Source organism: Corvus cornix, chromosome 4A (genome assembly GCF_000738735.6).
Source record: "Corvus cornix cornix isolate S_Up_H32 chromosome 4A, ASM73873v5, whole genome shotgun sequence".
Lineage (NCBI taxonomy): Eukaryota > Metazoa > Chordata > Aves > Passeriformes > Corvidae > Corvus > Corvus cornix.
The window spans coordinates 15,623,183-15,639,280 of NC_047058.1; the positions used below are offsets into that span (position 1 = coordinate 15,623,183).

At 49.6% G+C, this 16,098-nt stretch overlaps 1 protein-coding gene across 6 annotated transcripts; it reads right to left on the minus strand.

Moving 5' to 3' along the window:
- Window positions 1-7,077: 7,077 nt before the first annotated feature.
- LOC104691667 (serine/threonine-protein kinase PAK 3-like) lies at window positions 7,078-13,672 on the minus strand. Of its 6 annotated transcripts, XM_039572184.1 has the most exons (8): window positions 13,393-13,672; window positions 11,498-12,488; window positions 11,183-11,246; window positions 10,210-10,319; window positions 9,339-9,434; window positions 8,827-8,943; window positions 8,224-8,420; window positions 7,078-7,910 (listed from the first exon to the last, which is right to left on the minus strand). In XM_039572184.1, the coding sequence occupies exons 4-8, from the start codon at window positions 10,265-10,267 to the stop codon at window positions 7,809-7,811; spliced, it is 570 nt and encodes a 189-aa protein (XP_039428118.1). In that variant the 5' UTR covers window positions 10,268-10,319; window positions 11,183-11,246; window positions 11,498-12,488; window positions 13,393-13,672; the 3' UTR covers window positions 7,078-7,808. The 6 variants fall into 6 exon arrangements, 2 of the variants coding, with proteins under 2 accessions (XP_039428118.1, XP_039428119.1); XR_005604698.1 differs by having other exon boundaries at window positions 8,224-8,943; window positions 9,276-9,434; XR_005604699.1 differs by having other exon boundaries at window positions 7,078-7,334; window positions 7,794-7,910; window positions 8,224-9,434.
- Window positions 13,673-16,098: the final 2,426 nt, after the last annotated feature.

Genomic DNA, 16,098 nt, shown 5'->3' on the forward strand with positions numbered 1-16,098 from the left:
ATAATGTCCAAGCAATTCCTAAGTCCTTTTATCTCTTTACCTATCTCAGCAGGACAATCAAGTTGGTAGGAAGTAAGAGATAAACAAACAGGAAAATAATATCCATCTCTTCTTCAAGGAGCTACATAAGATACCTCAGTTGGCTTTTTCAACTAAGACAAGCAAATACTGTGCTCCAGGATCACTTGACAGAGCAGTGACAGGGAAACTCCAGTTCCTGCTCACCTGAGGAGCCTGGGGCACTTTGTTAGAGTGTCATGAGCACCTTATTTCAAGTGTATAAATTTTGCCTATGCTGGAAGGAGGAACATAATTTTGGGAAACTATATGAAGGTCTGGAAAAGACATGAAAAAAAATCACAAGTGTGTTCTCAGGTGATTTTTCTTTCCTTGTTTTTAAGTATGTATACTTTTGTGCTCAATATTTATAGCACTATTAGTTATAGAAAGGTTGGGGTTTTAATCAAATTATATCAAAGATTTCCTAAGAATTGGTAGCTAGAAAGATTGGTTAGTATTGAATAAGAATTTTCTAATAACAACTTTGCTGTTAGAACCCAGTATTGATTGTGCAGCTTGTGGCAGAGCTGTCCACAGGGCACATTGTAAAATGATATCCTCTCACTTAGTTTCTTTCACTTGCAGCATATTAGGGAGCAGTTGCTGAAACAAGTGGCAGTGATCTATAGACTTGCTGAATGTATAGTTTATTTCCAGCTACACACACATTTATTTCACATTGCCACTTCTGAGTGCCAAGTTTGGGGGTGCTCACCTTGAGAACACAAGACTTTCAAGTTACGCACACTGTTCTGATTTGCTTTTCGTCTCCATAAATAAAATTGGTTTATGGCTTTGATAACAGGAAAGCAGACCCCTCAATAAAAGATTTCTGAGTTCCTTTCTCCTTCTCGTGGGTCAATACAGCACTTGGCTGCCTGCCTCTTTGCAGCCAAGCAATCAATCCCCTTCAGAAAAGACCTAGACCAATTTCACACTTGCTGTGTACTTCATAATTGGCCCAGTTCGTTCCAGTGTTAAAATTATTTATTTTGTCATCATGATAATCTCTGTCCAGTAGTCCTAAAGTGTCACCTTGTGGCTTCTACTGGTTATGATTTTATATCTTCAACAGAAAACATACCCAAGCATCAAATACAGAAAATCTGTAAATTCCTCTCTGGGTATTGATAAAATTAATTTGGGGTATTGATAAAATTAATTTGTATTTTAACTGAGAGTGCACTATTGGGGTTTACTTTTGAAATAACTGGTGATAGGTAAAAGCAAAAATCTACTAAGTAGTTCATAATCTATTTGCAAGCTACGAATAGATTTTTCTATGGTTAAATGCAGTCAAATGACTTTAGGATGTGTGAAAAAACAAGATGTAACAAATCATTAGATCTTTAAAATTCTGATTGTTAATAAACCTAATTTTCACACTACAGTGAAACAAACAGAAATGTTTATTTTGAGAGGAAAATGTATACAGTCCCTGACTGTTTTGCTGGTGGCTAGGGTCAGAGACACAGACACCAACTTACGGAACAGTGGCATTTACTATGATGTAAAACTGCAAAGAATCACGAAAGGATAAGCTAAGCAATGCACCTAACCATTAGCAAAGAGTTACGAAGGGATAAGCTGAGCAATGCTAATCATTACTAGGAGAGAATGCCCACAGTGATTAAGAAAGATACATCACCACTTACCCCAATAAAATAAATCATCCAAGTGCGAGAGGCATCAGCTGTGGGGGGAAGCTGTCCCAGCCAAGGACTGGAGAACCATGCCCGGAACTGGGAACTCCTGCAGTGCCTCCCCCTTTGCAGCCACGAGGCTCCCCCACTTTGCTCTGACAGGGGCCCAGTTTTTACACTGCTCAACAAACAAGCTGACATAATTTCTAATTTCATTTTCCTGCTAGACTTTTCCCAAAGCCTGGCCAGGGCTCAAGGAAGATGCAAGGGAGTTGTCCTTGATCCTACACCCCCTAATTAGGCCAGATGTGGCCTTATCCTGTTTCTAGATATGGAAAAGTGAATAAATTCTGCCAATAAATGAACACATATAACACTACTTCGTTAGTGAGCAACTATATGTATAACATTAAGTTGGAAGGTTCATCTAGAGGTCAGCTTTGGCTCAGGGCCTGTTGTTCAGGCCTGGGTACTTCAGTGACCCAGAGCACATGGGATCTAAGTTCATTTGCATAAAGGCCAGGGGAATTAATGCATAGACAAGATGATTTTTCTGAGATGAGAGTTGCTAATGAAAAATATTCCTGTTGTTTCAAGGAAAGTGTTGTTATGAGCTCATTTGTGTGTAATATTTTATACTGCATAACATGTCTTTAAAATAGATTTTTGAGTTATAAGTTGTGAATCAGCTAGCACAGATACCCACTTTAGTGATAACTTCCAATGAATTCTGCTTCTGAACTACTGCTAAGGTAAATTAGATATTGATTTCTGACAAAATGGAAGATTTGTCTCATAGCTGAATTTTGAACCTTACATATTAAATAAGAATTTGATAGCTGATGCTAAAACTTCTTGTTTTGTTTGATAGATCCAGAGTCCTAAACTGAAAGATGCCACTGCACAAATGCTCAGTTTAAAAATAAACACAAACAACAACAACAAACTGTTTTCCCAGTCAGCTCTGCTCTGCTGGAGCTTTGAGTGATGACTCTGAAGTGTTTCTTAGCTTGAACTTCCTTTTTGCCAAATCATTTTCTTGGGGTATCAGGTTATTTCTGCTGCAAGCAGTAAATTAATGACAACTGAGACTGGCACTGTCTGTGTTCACACACACAGGTGGATTGCTCACTGGCTGACATTGATCACTTGCTGCATGGCTCTGACTGAGAGCCACATATTGAGTTCATTATTACTGTATGTCTGTTATCTGCAAATATCATGTGTTAAACCAGGCTTGCTGATAAAGCAAGAGATATTTCAAAAGCAAGAACCTCAAGAAAACAATTACTGGTAGTTTAGGATGAACAATTTAAAACTTAAATATGTAGCAAAAAAAAAATAGATCTTTTTCTTCACCCTTAACTTCTTTTTTAACATTAAAGTTATAAACCCTGTGTCAGAATATGTGATGAGATTCTGCTGAGAGTCACTAGAAATGGTATTACAATACTAAAATTATTTATGTCCAGTGACGTAAGTTGAATGAGCTAGACCTTGGGTTCAAAGAAAATATGAGGTTTTATGTAAATTAAAACGGATTTTTACTGGCCACTAATCAAGTGTTTACCTGTGTCCATTAAAACTACATTGAGTTTAATCAGTATGCCTTCTAATGCATGCATTTCTCCCTAAATAAGCAGCATATTTGTCATGAATATTTAAATTGGATTTTAAGTCCATGAAAGTGTAATTTAAATAAAAAGTGAGGTGTTTTTTTCAGGGTTGGAGATTAGCATCCTCAGATCCTATTCAAAAGTTGTAAACAAATTTTCAAATTAATGGTCTCCAAATACTTTTTCTTAGCATTTGGGATTAAATGTCTTTAATTGCAAAAGGCTTAAAATGTAACTACAGTTAATATAATGCTATCTGTACATAAAAATAAAGGGTTTTTTTCTTGTAACTAAACAGAACTATTACTGAATAATTGGGAAATGGGCAGAATACAGAGTATTTTACATCTAAAACATGGATATATAACTGTACCTTATTCAAATGTCTGTGGAAAAAAAGGCCTCTGTGTGTTGATTTCTATGAATATATATTATATGTATACAAACAGAAGTGAAGCATTTCATGCTGTAAAGAGAAACCAGAATACAAGGAAGCAGGGAGTTGACAAATGATGACCAAGTAAATAATTTTATGTTCTCTAGCGATTTAGAGCACAGCCTCTCCTAATTTCTCCTGTCTTTTCACAGGAAGTGAGACAGACCACCAACAGCTCAACTTCCTGTGAGCAGCTGATGTTTTAGGACATTTGAAGTTAAGCCCTTAATAAAACCCTGGTTCTGTCGAAGTTGATTTGACACTTACCATGGACTGGAATAAAGCCAGACAGACACCCCTATTATTCCAAAAACAGAGGTTTTCTTTGACCTTCAAGGTTTATTTCAGATAAGCCAGCAGCAATGGAGTTGTATTGAAGGTGTAGTATTGCTCAGGATGCTCTTTAACACACAGAAGTCCACGTGAGAAAGGCTGTCAGCAGGCTGGTTATCACTGCTTGTCACTGTCACAGGGGTTTGGCATTGCTGTTCAGGCACTGAGTCAGTTAAGTGTTGCTGAAAGATGAAGGGCTGGATATAAATTATGTAAATGTTCGTGAATACATGCACTGTACTGTGATACTATCTGTCACTCAGATTCACAGAGTGTAGGAAATGTTACTCCTTGCTGGAGGAGCTTGGTCTCAGTAGTTTGAGGGGCTTTCTCGTTGTATAGAATGAAACCTAACAGACAAGATGAACTGCAAAGATGGTACCTGAGGAGAAAGTAGCAAACATGGGCAGGGATAAATGTTGACAGAGGTCATTCACACTACATGCAAGTGAGGTCTGGAAAGCCATAGAATTGAAGGCAGGATTTCCTGAGGCTTTAATGAAACCAGGGTTTTGCTCTCGATTCCTAACCTGGACACTTGCTCCTTCCAAGTTTTTACATGTACTCTCCCCTGCCTTTCAGCAGTTTTGGCTTGATAAACAGCCTTGACATTGTTAAACTGACTTCAAGTGTTTTGATCAAGACTTGGCTTAACAAGGTGTGGAATGTAGCCTGCTTTCTGTTGAAATGCTAGCTCTATAAGATGTATAATAATTGCCTTTATTCAGTAATTACCTCACATTTTTATAGGTAATTTCTCTCTTAAATTCTAAAGAATTTTACCTGTGAGTCATCATTGGCCAAAACTGAACAGATTTCCTCCACTGGCAAGAATGATGGTATAAGAATCAGGCAGGGAATGGCAGTGGAGAGGCAGGAATGTTCTTGTATTCCTACTCTTGAATATAATCACTGGTCTCCAGCTTTTGACTCGTGTCTCCCACAAAAAGAAACAATAAACATAGGTTCATTACTTTTTACTTTAATAAGTAGTTCCCAAAACACCATATATTTAAGAAACAGAATCTCAATTTTAGTCTTAACTGGTTTTATTTTTGCTCTTTAAAACCAACAAACAAGAACCTACTGTGGAAAATAGCCCTCGTGTGTCAGAGAACCCTAGCAAGTTTAAAGGCAGAGAAAAGGAACAGATTAAAAACTATTTTCAATCTTGAGAAAAGGAACATTAGATTTCATAAAATGCTTCTTGTAAACGCGCCTTCCCCAACCCAGTCATCGTATTTTGGTTTTTCCTGGTGACTGCCTCGCTGCAGTTGAGGCGAGTATGAGGTGCCTAACGCAGTCCTAACTTGCCATCTCGTGGCACGTTTCTGCATTACCGCGGTTACATTTCTGACAATCAATTAAGTATTTTTACATTCAAGAAAGCGTAGATTAACGTGTGTAAGCCCTCATAAAGGCATCTAGCCTAGCCCCTCATTAGGTACTCAAAAACCTAAGGGAGGCAGGTATCCAGTGTCAGTTTATCAATCACGCCATCTTTAATTAGGCTCAAACGATGCATAAATGATGCACGGATGAGCCTGGCGGGTCCCTCCCAACTCAGCGGCCCTGCACGGCCGGTGCTGCCCCGGGGCTCGGCCGGTGGGGAACGGACACAGAGTCACGGACTAACGGACAGAGAGTCACGGACTAACGGACACCCGGACTAACGGACACACGGACTAACGGACAGAGAGTCACGGACTAACGGACTCGCGGACTAACGGACACAGACTCGCGGACTAACGGACACAGACTCGCGGACTAACGGACACAGAGTCACGGACTAACGGACTCGCGGACTAACGGCCCGACGGACAAACGGCCCCGGCGCTCCGGCCAGCGGCGCCTCTACCGCTCCGCTCCCACTCTTGCCCGTCCTCCTCCTGTCCCTCTGCCGGGGTCCCCTCTCGCGGCCTCCCGCTCCCCCGCCGCTCCCTCCCGGCCCCGGGCGGTCCCGCCGCAGTCTCGCCTCCGCCCGGCCCTGGCCGTTCTGGCTCCGGCGCTGCTGGGCGGGCCGCAGTGGCTGACTCCGGAGCTGTCCCACTGTCCCTGGGCTCCGCCTGGCTCGCCGCGGCTCCAGGGGGGACACACGCGCTCCGGACACTCCCGCGTCTCCCCAGGCCCCCGGCCCGAGCTCCGCCGCTCGGCAGCCCGGCCGCCGGCACCCGGTAGCGAAGCCGGGCCCGCGGCGCTCGGAGGCCGTCCGTGGGGCCGGGCCGAACGCTGACAGACGCGTCTCACCAGCAGCGAAGGCGGAGGAGGCCCTGCAGGAGGAGTACGGGATGGGTTCCCTACTGGGGAGCGGCGGCTTCGGCAGCGTCTGCTCGGGGACCGCCGATGAGGGGCGGGGCTGGAGGGAGTAGGAGGGCAGAGAAAGGACGGGACGGGCGATCAGCTGAGACCGATGCTTCTCTTGACTCGCAGGTGGCCACCAAATGCGTATCCCGAAATCGCATCTCCCTGCTAACAGCCTCCAGCACCCACCCTGTGCCGGGAGGGGCCTGGGTTGCTGGGAGCCAGCACGACAGAAACAAACACCCGTGAGGCTACCAGACAGAGCCCGGGAGCCTCAGAACCGCGCAAAGGACGCTTTGGTTGGCAGGGACGGAGGGGCCTCAGCTCCTCCCCTGCCCTTATTTGACTTGCCACATGATTCAAGTTTTTGGCCGAAGTGGGAGGGGATAAACGCATGGGTTTTCTCCGCCACTGGCCGCGCTTTTCCCTTGCATGGAAGAGCTGAGCGTTCCCTGGGCCCCTTCTGTCCTCTTCTAGCACCAGGGGCATTTTTCACCACCCAAAGTTTGTAAACAAGAGTCGGATGCACTCGAGAAGGCTGCAAGGGCCTCCTTCCAGCCTGGCTCTGCAGATGCTGCTCTGGGTTCTGCCAGGGCTCAGCTCTGGGCACGGCTGGGCCCACTCTCCCCTCACATGGCTCCAGCCAGCTGAATTCACAGGGTGAGAAGGAAGGAATACTTCAAGGGAGTTGAGGTTTAACAGAGTTTTTATTCAAAAAACGAGTGTAAAAAACTAGTTGTCCTAGCTAACATAACAAACTAGTTGTCCTAACTAGCATAACGAGCTATCTTAGCTAGCAGAACAAACTAGCTCTCCTAACTAGCATAACTAACCAGTTGTCCTAACTGGCATAACAAAAAGCTGTCCTTCAAGTGCTTCATCTCTGCTGCTCCCTCAACTACTTTGCTGCAGTGATCAGAGGTGTCAGGCTGGAGAGAGGCTTGGCTGATGATAAAAATGGATGTTGCCCAAAGAATAAAAAATAAAGAAATGAAGCATTACTTTCCAAACTCAAGCTCCTTACAGGCTCTGGTGCAATAGGACAAGGGGGAGTGGTTTAAATTCAAGAGAGGGAAGTAGACTCAGATTAGACATCAGGAAGACTTATTTTACAAGGAGAGTGGGGTAACACTGACAGAAGTTGCCCAGAGAGGTGGTAGGTGCCTCACCCCTGCAATCATTTAAGGTCAGGTCAGGCAGGGTTCTGAGCCATCTGATCTGCTTGAAGATGGCCCTGCCCATCGCAGGGCACCTGGTCCAGATGACCTTGAAAGGCCCCTGCCAACCCAAACCAGTCTAGGATTCTGCTTGCTCTCCATTTGAAAAGCACCGAGACTGCAGATTATAGGACAGGGGCCTGACAAGAAAACCCCTCCCCTGTGCTACTGTTTCCCCTGCATTTACCTGCAGCAGTGCTCCTCATGGGGCTCCAGGCTGCACTGAGGAAGTCCCGCAGCAGAGCCGACAGGCGCCCGGGCTCCTGCAGGGCGGGGTCCCGTTCTGCCGGACCAGACAGTGAGCCTGGGAAAAGCCAGCACAACACTGCACCAGTTCCCTTCATACCCACAGGTGCTCAGAGCCACCCCAGGTTCTAAACCCCAGGCTCCAGAGGCAGTGTCCACCCAGACAGAGATGCTGTCCAGAGATCACTTTTCTGTACCAACAATAAAAACCCAAACCCTGATGCAGCCACAGCTACATCCAAACGAGTTTGCCCTGACAGCCAATTTCAGTGAGTCCTCTGGGAATTCCAAAAACATCCAGCGGCTCATCCCAGTGCAGAGCCACTCTGTGCACACAGGCCCACGCAAACACTTGGACATCTGCCTCTTACCATGGCCACAGTTTGCTTGAAGTAAGGAGGTTCTCCTTCTACCACCTCGATGGTCACTATCCCAAAAGACCAGATGTCCACCTTGGGGCCATACGGAGAACAGTTCACAACTTCTGGGGCCATCCAGTGAGCAGTGCCCACCACAGAGCTCTGTTGATCCTGCTCAGGGGTCAGCTGAGTGCAGAAGCCAAAATCAGCTGAGGACAAAAACAAACACTGTCAGAGTCAGCGGGAATTAAAAATCCAAGCAAAAGAATTCCCAGCTCTAAGTCTAAGAATGCACCACTGAATTGCACTAAGCTGCAAAAGGCCTCAGGGCTGTAGCCAAGGAAATATGCAACTGGACACTTAAAGATACCCTCAGGTTTCAGGCAGTGGCTTTTATGTATTCACTTGAAGCTTTAGATTCTAACTCCCTCCCCTCTGGAAGGGACATACACAAAGCAAAGCCACTCTTGACACCCTGCTTCTCTCCAGACTCCTCTGCACGTTGCAGCTGCTCTCAGCTGGCAGCAGGATCCAGGCACTTCCACCAGCACCACTTCTGGGGAACTGGCCATCACTGGGAAGCAGCCCCACACCCACATCCCAGGAACACTGTGCCTGACCAAGGATATCTACCCAACTTGACAGTGCCATCCATTCCAGAAGGATGTTGGAGCTTTTCAGATCTCTCTGGATCACCTGCCTCGAATGAAGGAAATACAGGGCTTGCAGACACTGATAGAGAACAAGAAACATGAGGATAAAAATTAATGACCTGAATATACAAGAAAGGACAGTTTAGAATTCTGCCACCAGCAACTTTGCTTTGACAGGCAAGAAGTGCAGTGCAGCCCAGCTCCAGACAAAAGAGTTCAAAGAAAAGTTGAGAACAGCAAATAAAATCAGAAGAGAGAGGGACAGAGTACAACAACAGTCTAAGAGTACAAGAACAGAGAAGAAGTGCAAGGATACTGACAGGTGGTTCATTTAAGAGGCTCTCTCTTCTCCAGGGCATAAAAAACAACACAGAAACAAAGCTCTGAGCATGAAGCCGTTCCAGTTCTCACCATCTCTTTCAAAGGACGATCATGTCCAAGCCATGGGAAGCACAAGCAGGAGCCCTTACTCACAGCTGACAGCTGCTATGTCTTCTTCAGCCACATGTGTCTGTCTAACAGCATCCTGGAAAGTTCCTCCATCCATGTACTCCATCACCAACCAGAGATCTTCATCAACAAGGTAGCAGAAAGAAGAAAACAGTGGCATGGACATGAATGTGCACAGCTAAATTACCATATGCAAAAGACTGCAGGGGAGTTTTGCTTCCAGGTCAGTTGTAAATGAACACAGAGTAAAATGGAGAGACATTCCTGTAGGCTACCATCCTTGGAATCTGCACAGTCTAAATGAGAAGGAGACACCTGTGAAAAAGGAGATGCCTTACATGGCAAGCACGTGAAAATGCAGTTTAGGAGGAGCTGAGATCAGTCTGGAACCACACCACTTGCCACCAGCTGGTTCACCACCTTAACTCAGCAATTCCACCAGTAACTCCAGCAGCAAGGCAACACAACTCTGAGTTATGCACAGAAGGAGGTTGTGCACCACTTAGCACAAAAGTGGTCAACTGTCTGGAAAACCTTGCCTAAAGAACCTTCAGAAACAGGCAAGGCAATTGAAAAATGGGCAAAATAGATGTTTCTGGAAACAAGAACCTTGTCTTCCTGGCATCCACAGCAAGGGAAAAGAGCAGGGGAGAAGCCAAGGGAAATAATTTCTACCACACTTTATCAGCACTTCTCATAAGACACAGAAAATAGGGTCAACTTCAAGAAAAAACTAAACCAAAGCAACAAAACAACAGGGACGTAGTGAACTGACAGGCTGTTGTTTTAGGAAGCTGTGGCCAAGTCAGGTTTTTTCCTAAACAAGCTACAAACTACATCTGCCAGAAAAGATTAATTCAGGACCAGTGCACGGGACAATACCTGAAGCACTCACCTGTCCAAATAGCTGACAATGTTGGGATGCTTCTTGTCCTTGAGGACCAGGATCTCATTCACAGCTTGTTCCTGGTTCTGCTGTTCATGATTTATTTTCTTTATGGCCACCTAAAAGGACATTGAAGACCATTAACTGGAGAAGGCTGTGGCATGAGACCACAACAAACATGCAGCGAGTCTTTTTGGAGTGAGGGAGCCAGGCTGTGCAAAGTGCCCTGGGATGGGACACCAGAGCACAGTCAGTGATGTTCCCCCCTCAGGGGCTGCTTACAGGACACATGGCCAAAGACATTTGGCCTTGGAAGCCCTGGAGAAATGGGTCTCTCATCCATCACCCACAAAACTCTAACAACATTCTCTGCACCTACAATCTTCTCAGTTTATCACCACTATTATTAATATTCACATATCTTGCAAGCAGGAAGCAATTCTAGTCTTGTGAAAATAGAGCAAAATAGTTGAGAAAGGGTTTGGTTATTATTTCAAATGCCACTGCTGCTGTTTGGGATTGCATAACAGAGCAAACACACAGCATACATTACTGATATGATCACTGTCATGGGCTGTCACTGACACCAAACCTAAACACAACTGTAGAGTTTAGGAGAGAGCTTTGCTGCCGGTGCTGAAAAATCCCATGCAGCAAGGCAGCCCCAAGAGAGCATTTTGCTTTCCACATACATCTTCTCATTTATCTCTCCCTTTCTATGAATCTGCTGCAGGAGGACTAAAACCCAAAACTGATCCCAAGCAGGATCTCTCCTTAATTAGGTCTTGCAGTATCCTTTGAAGTTACTGTCCTAACCTGGGACTATAAATTGGCCCTCAATAATGGCAGTCTCCACCAGCTGATGCATTAAACATTTTTAGAGAATAAGACCAAGCCAGCATGTCCTGTTCTGAAAGATACCACTGCCCTCCAGCAAAATACCTGGCCCCTGCTTGTGTAGAGGTCACTGACTTGAACTTACCCTTGGCCAACTGGCTCAACTTCAGTGTATTTCTTGGCAGGCTCGTCCACGCTCACGGTGTTCCCTGAAAGAAACAGGAAAGGCAGTCACTCCAAGATGGAGATCCTGCCTTGCAGCGGAGCCAAAATGCAGCTCCACTCTCTGGGGCTGAGAGCCCCTTTTACTCAGGTGGGCAAGAGCAATAAATGACATCTGACATTCAGCTGCAGAGGAACACTGAGTACAGCTGATGCTCAGACACACACACACACAACAGCCTGCTCTGGCAGACAAGGCAGAGAGCAGACGTACCCAGCTGCATCAGGCACCACTCACCTCTCCCCTCTGTCTGTAAGGCTGTGCTGCTGTCAGAATGCTCAGCCCATGATGCCTCAACAGAGAGAGGTTCACTGTCCTCTTCCCAAAATGATGGAGCTTCACCACCCTCTTCCTAAACAGTGGGACGTTCACGGTGCTCTTCCCACACGGAGAGATGTTGTCCCTCCTCTTCCCATGCTGCATGATGTTTGCCATCCTCTTCCAACGCCACTGGATGTTCCCCATCCTGGTCCCATGCTGCTGGATGTTTGCCCTCCTCTTCCCATGCTCCGAGATCTTTGCTGTTGTTCTTCCCACGACGCAGGATGTTCCTACTCCTCATCCCACACTGCGAAACATTCACCATCCTCGATCCACGCTGCTGGAGCTTTGCTGTCATCTTCCAGAATGGTGGGAAATTCACCCTCGTCTTCAAGAACTGTGGGAAGCTCACAATCGTCTCCAAGAACAGAGGGAAGTTCACTTTGTTCTTCCTCCTCTCCAGCCTTCTTGTCTTCCTCCTCTTCGGAGACAGACAGAGCCAGAGGAGGCCCTAATGCAGCTTTTATGCTTTGTGGACAGACAGTAGCATGAGGGACAGGAAGTCGTATCACACTGATTATCTTATTTATCCTCAGCTACACATCCAGCTGCACTAAAGAGAAATAGCATTCTGAGATGTTGAAACTAACAATGGGCTAGAGTAGACATTGCCACTTATGGTTGTGAATTAGATACTCCATCACGGCTAAAACCAGCAAGCAATCTTTTGTCTGCAAAATCATTCCTGCAGCTGTTCAAAAGCTCTTCAAGAGAAAAGGAGAAAACAGCCAGGGATCCCTTAGCTTCTGCTGCTGCAAAGACACTGACAGGAACTTTCTGTCAGCCCACCAGGCTGGCACTCAACTGCAACACGCCAAGCTCACAACTTGCTGTACAATTCTGGACACCAAAGGTTCCTCTCCACTCCCCGAACGAGGAGTTTCTCGGTAGCCACCCGTGACGTGCCCTGCAATGGGAGAGGGAAAATTAACCAGATGCTCTCAGGAAAATAAAACGCCTGTGCTGGAAAATCCCACACAACAAGGCAACCCCAAGAGAGAGCGTTTTGCTTTCACAGTATGCCAACAGGAGTCCTTTCATCGAAAGCGCCACTGCACACACGGGGACAGAGACCACTCCACCCTGAAACACACCGAGCACCTCAGCCCGCGGTGAGCTCGGACACGCACAGCCATGTGCCCCCGCAACCACCGACAAACACAGAGCCCTGTGCCCTTCCACACTCACACACACCCCTGTGCCCTCGCACACACAAATACACACAGCCCTGTGCCCTTCCACACTCACACACACCCCTGTGCCCTCGCACACACAAATACACACAGCCCTGTGCTTTCGCACACGCTCACACACAGCCGCTCGCCCCCCACCTCCCCTGGCACCTCCGGGAGCCCCGCTCCGCTCGCACACACGAGGCTCAGCGTGCCCCGCTCTCAGCCCACACCTGCACGGCCGCTCGCCCCACACCCACGCGGCACAACCGGCCCCCAGGGCGCCCAGCACGGCAGCCCCGACACTGCACCCCCACATCCTCCAGGCCCTGTCCTGCACGGAGAACCCCCCCGAACGCGGAGCCTCCCCGCTCTCCTCCACTGCCCTCACACAGCGGGGCCCCCGCTCCTCACCCAGAGCGGCCGCTCCCGTGACACCCCCTCCACTGCCCCCACAGCCCTCCCGTGTCACCACGGGGACCCCTCCGCTGCAGCCCCGCACCAGGGCCCCGCACCCGCCACCGCCCGGCCCCAGCGCCCGCCACAGCGGCAACGCGCCCCCCGCCCTCACCGCCGGGCCCGCAGCGGCCCCGCAGGACGCCCGCAGCCCCGGCCCGGCCACGGCCGGGGCCCACTCACCTGCTTGCGTGGTGTCGCTCAGGTCGCAGCCGCTGCCGGGGAAGTCGCGCAGCTTCCTCCCGCTCAGGCACAGGATGCCCGAGCTGCCCGCCTCCTCCAGGGCCCGCTCCAGGCTGCGCACCGTGTGCGACTGCGGCAGAGCTGCCGCGCCCCAGTGCGGCCCGGACGAGAAGGAGAGGGTCAGGTGCGCGGGGATCCCGAGCCCCGCCGCTCCGCTCCCGGGCGCCGTCCCGCTCCCGCTGCCGGTCCCGTTGTTGCCGCCGCCGCCCCCCTGCCCGGCCGCCATCTTGACCGGCCCCTCCACAACAACGGCCGGGGCCGCCCCGCCGCCGCTGCGCAGGCGCCGCGGGGCCCGCAGGGGGCGCCGCGGGACGGGGCGGGGCTTCGCGCCGCCCCTCGGCCGCGACAACCAATCCGCGGCGCCGGCGGTGCCGGCGGGGCGGGGCTTCCTCAGGGGGCGGGCGCGCGTGTGTGCCCGAGGGCTCCTGTGCCGCTAGGGGGCGCTGCCGGGGCTGAGGGGCCGGGGCTGAGGGGCCGGGGCTGAGGGGCCGGGGCTGAGGGGCCGGGGCTGAGGGGCCGGGGCTGAGGGGCCGGGGCTGGGATCGGGATCGGGATCGGGGTCGGGATCGGGACCGGGACCGGGACCGGGACCGGGATCGCGACCCTCTTGGCAACGGGGGCATCCCGGGAGCCGGGGGAGCCCGGGAGGGGCGGTCCCGCAGCCGGGACGGGAGCGGGCGCGGGGGGCGCCGTTCGGGAGGGCGCGGCTGCGGGGAGCCCTTCGGAGCCGAAGGAACGCGCAGAGATCGCCTCGGCAGCCCCGGCGCCGCTGGGAGCGCGGCCCTGCCCGGCCGCGGGGCCCGTCGGCTCCGTCCGCTGCCCTCAGGCTCCGCTCGCAGCTGCGCTCGCATCTGCCCCGGCAGCGCAGAGCAGCGCCCGCTCCTCAGGCCCGAAGCGCTCCTGCGCCGGGAGCATCGGAGCCGCCACGGCCTCTGCCTTGCAAACCCGGCACCGGCAGAGCCGGACTGCGGATCCCCGCGTGTGGCAGCGAGAAAAAGCACCCAGGAATCGGCCGTGGCAGAACAAAGGGAAGACGAGCGAGCGGCTCACCCTGAAATGGGTCAAGGAACGCTCACACAAACGCCCCAAAGGCACGAATGCCCGTGGCTCAGAATGCGAAAGGGCAGTGGGGAGACATAAATCAGAAGCCGCTTGCAAGGTCCGGGGCCCAGTTACCTGAATAAAATGCTACACGACTGCTGGGATACTCTATGGATGGATAATTGCCTCTCCTACCATGTAATCAGTTCTTGTTAGGTGCTGCATATTTACCTTCCAAAAATGCCTCTGGAGCTGTGATTAGGAAATGCTAAAGAAAGCCTCATAGAACAACATTTTAATGCAATTGCTCTGTGTTTGATAAGCAGAATCTGCTTTTAAGCCTTGAACCTCATGAAGATCCTTGCATTCTTCAATTGGCTTGGGTTGGTTTTTTATTTTATTTTTGCCTGCATATGTCATGCCTAATTTGGGGATCTAAGGGAAATTCCCTTTGTATGGAACACACTGGCCTTCAGTCAGCAACATATCACTGGGAGATAGCTGAGCCATTATTGATCACAAAAGGATCAGACCCGAAATACTTTGTGCGTGATGTCTGGGGGAAATTCAGCAGAACGGACTGAGCCAGGATCCCTGAGAAGGTACTGAAGAGTGAAGGCTTCAGTCCTGCGGTGCAGCGCTGCCTGGATTTGGGGATCACCCTGTCCTGGCACACAGACTGCCCTTCCAGCAAAGAGGTCTGTGTGCAACATGCAGGTGTAGGGGAAAAGGGGTCCCTTTGTCCCCTGCAAATCCTGTGGCTGGCTGCTTCCTCTGACCTCAGCTGTGGATCCTTGTGGGGACTGTGGGATTCAAGCTTACAGATGAATATCTACCAATCAGTCTGGCTGGGCCAGAGCTTCTGCTCTTGCCCTGAAAATTCTTAATACTGCCCTTTGGGATCACAGACAAATAGAAAGCAAAAAGCAATAGTGGAAGAATCCTCCACCAAGTGCTGTGAAATACTGAAGACACAGATCAGTGGTACTGTGGGTTCAGTGCAGTGACCAAGCAGGACCACACACTTGTGCTGGTGTCTCCCCTCCCCTGGGATGCACTATGGGGGACTTTCTTCTAACCCTGTGCAGTTGCTTCTACATTTTTAAACTTCTCAGACACCATCTGAGATGTTACTCTGAACGTGACATTGCCTGGCCTGAAACAGTAGAAGTTTTCCAGGTGACAGATCTGCCTGTTCACAGTGGCCCCAGCCTGTGTGCAGCCATCCTGGCAGGGAGCTCGGCCAAAGCCAGCTGCTGCCACTCCCCAGGTGGGGAACTGCTGGGCCACCTGTCCAGCACAGGACACTGCACGGGAACTGTCAGACCCTGGATGAACACAGGCCACCTGTGCCCCTGGCAATGGCTCAGGAAGCAGCTGAGCACACAAACACCCTCCCCCAAAGGACAGCCAAGGCCTGTGCAGCAGCTCACCCTGTGCACCACAGCAGGGATAATTCTGTTAGAGACAATTATTCTGTGGGTATTTTAGTACTGTAGCAGAAAGGGGGATTTTATGCCTGTTGGGGTGAGCTCACACTGTGGCCTCTCCCAGTATGGTTTTAGTGTGATGGTTACGCATTTTGGCTACTTGTGAATTCGGTGC

Coding starts and splice junctions, on each gene's coding strand:
- LOC104691667 (XM_039572184.1), bottom strand. CDS start 10,267: ATGAGATCCTGGTCCTCAAGGACAAGAAGCATCCCAACATTGTCAGCT. Junction 9,435..10,209: donor ATTGTCAGCTATTTGGACAG/GTGAGTGCTTCA, acceptor TTGTTGATGAAG/ATCTCTGGTTGGTGATGGAG. Junction 8,944..9,338: donor AGACATAGCAGCTGTCAGCT/GTGAGTAAGGGC, acceptor GTTCTCTATCAG/TGTCTGCAAGCCCTGTATTT.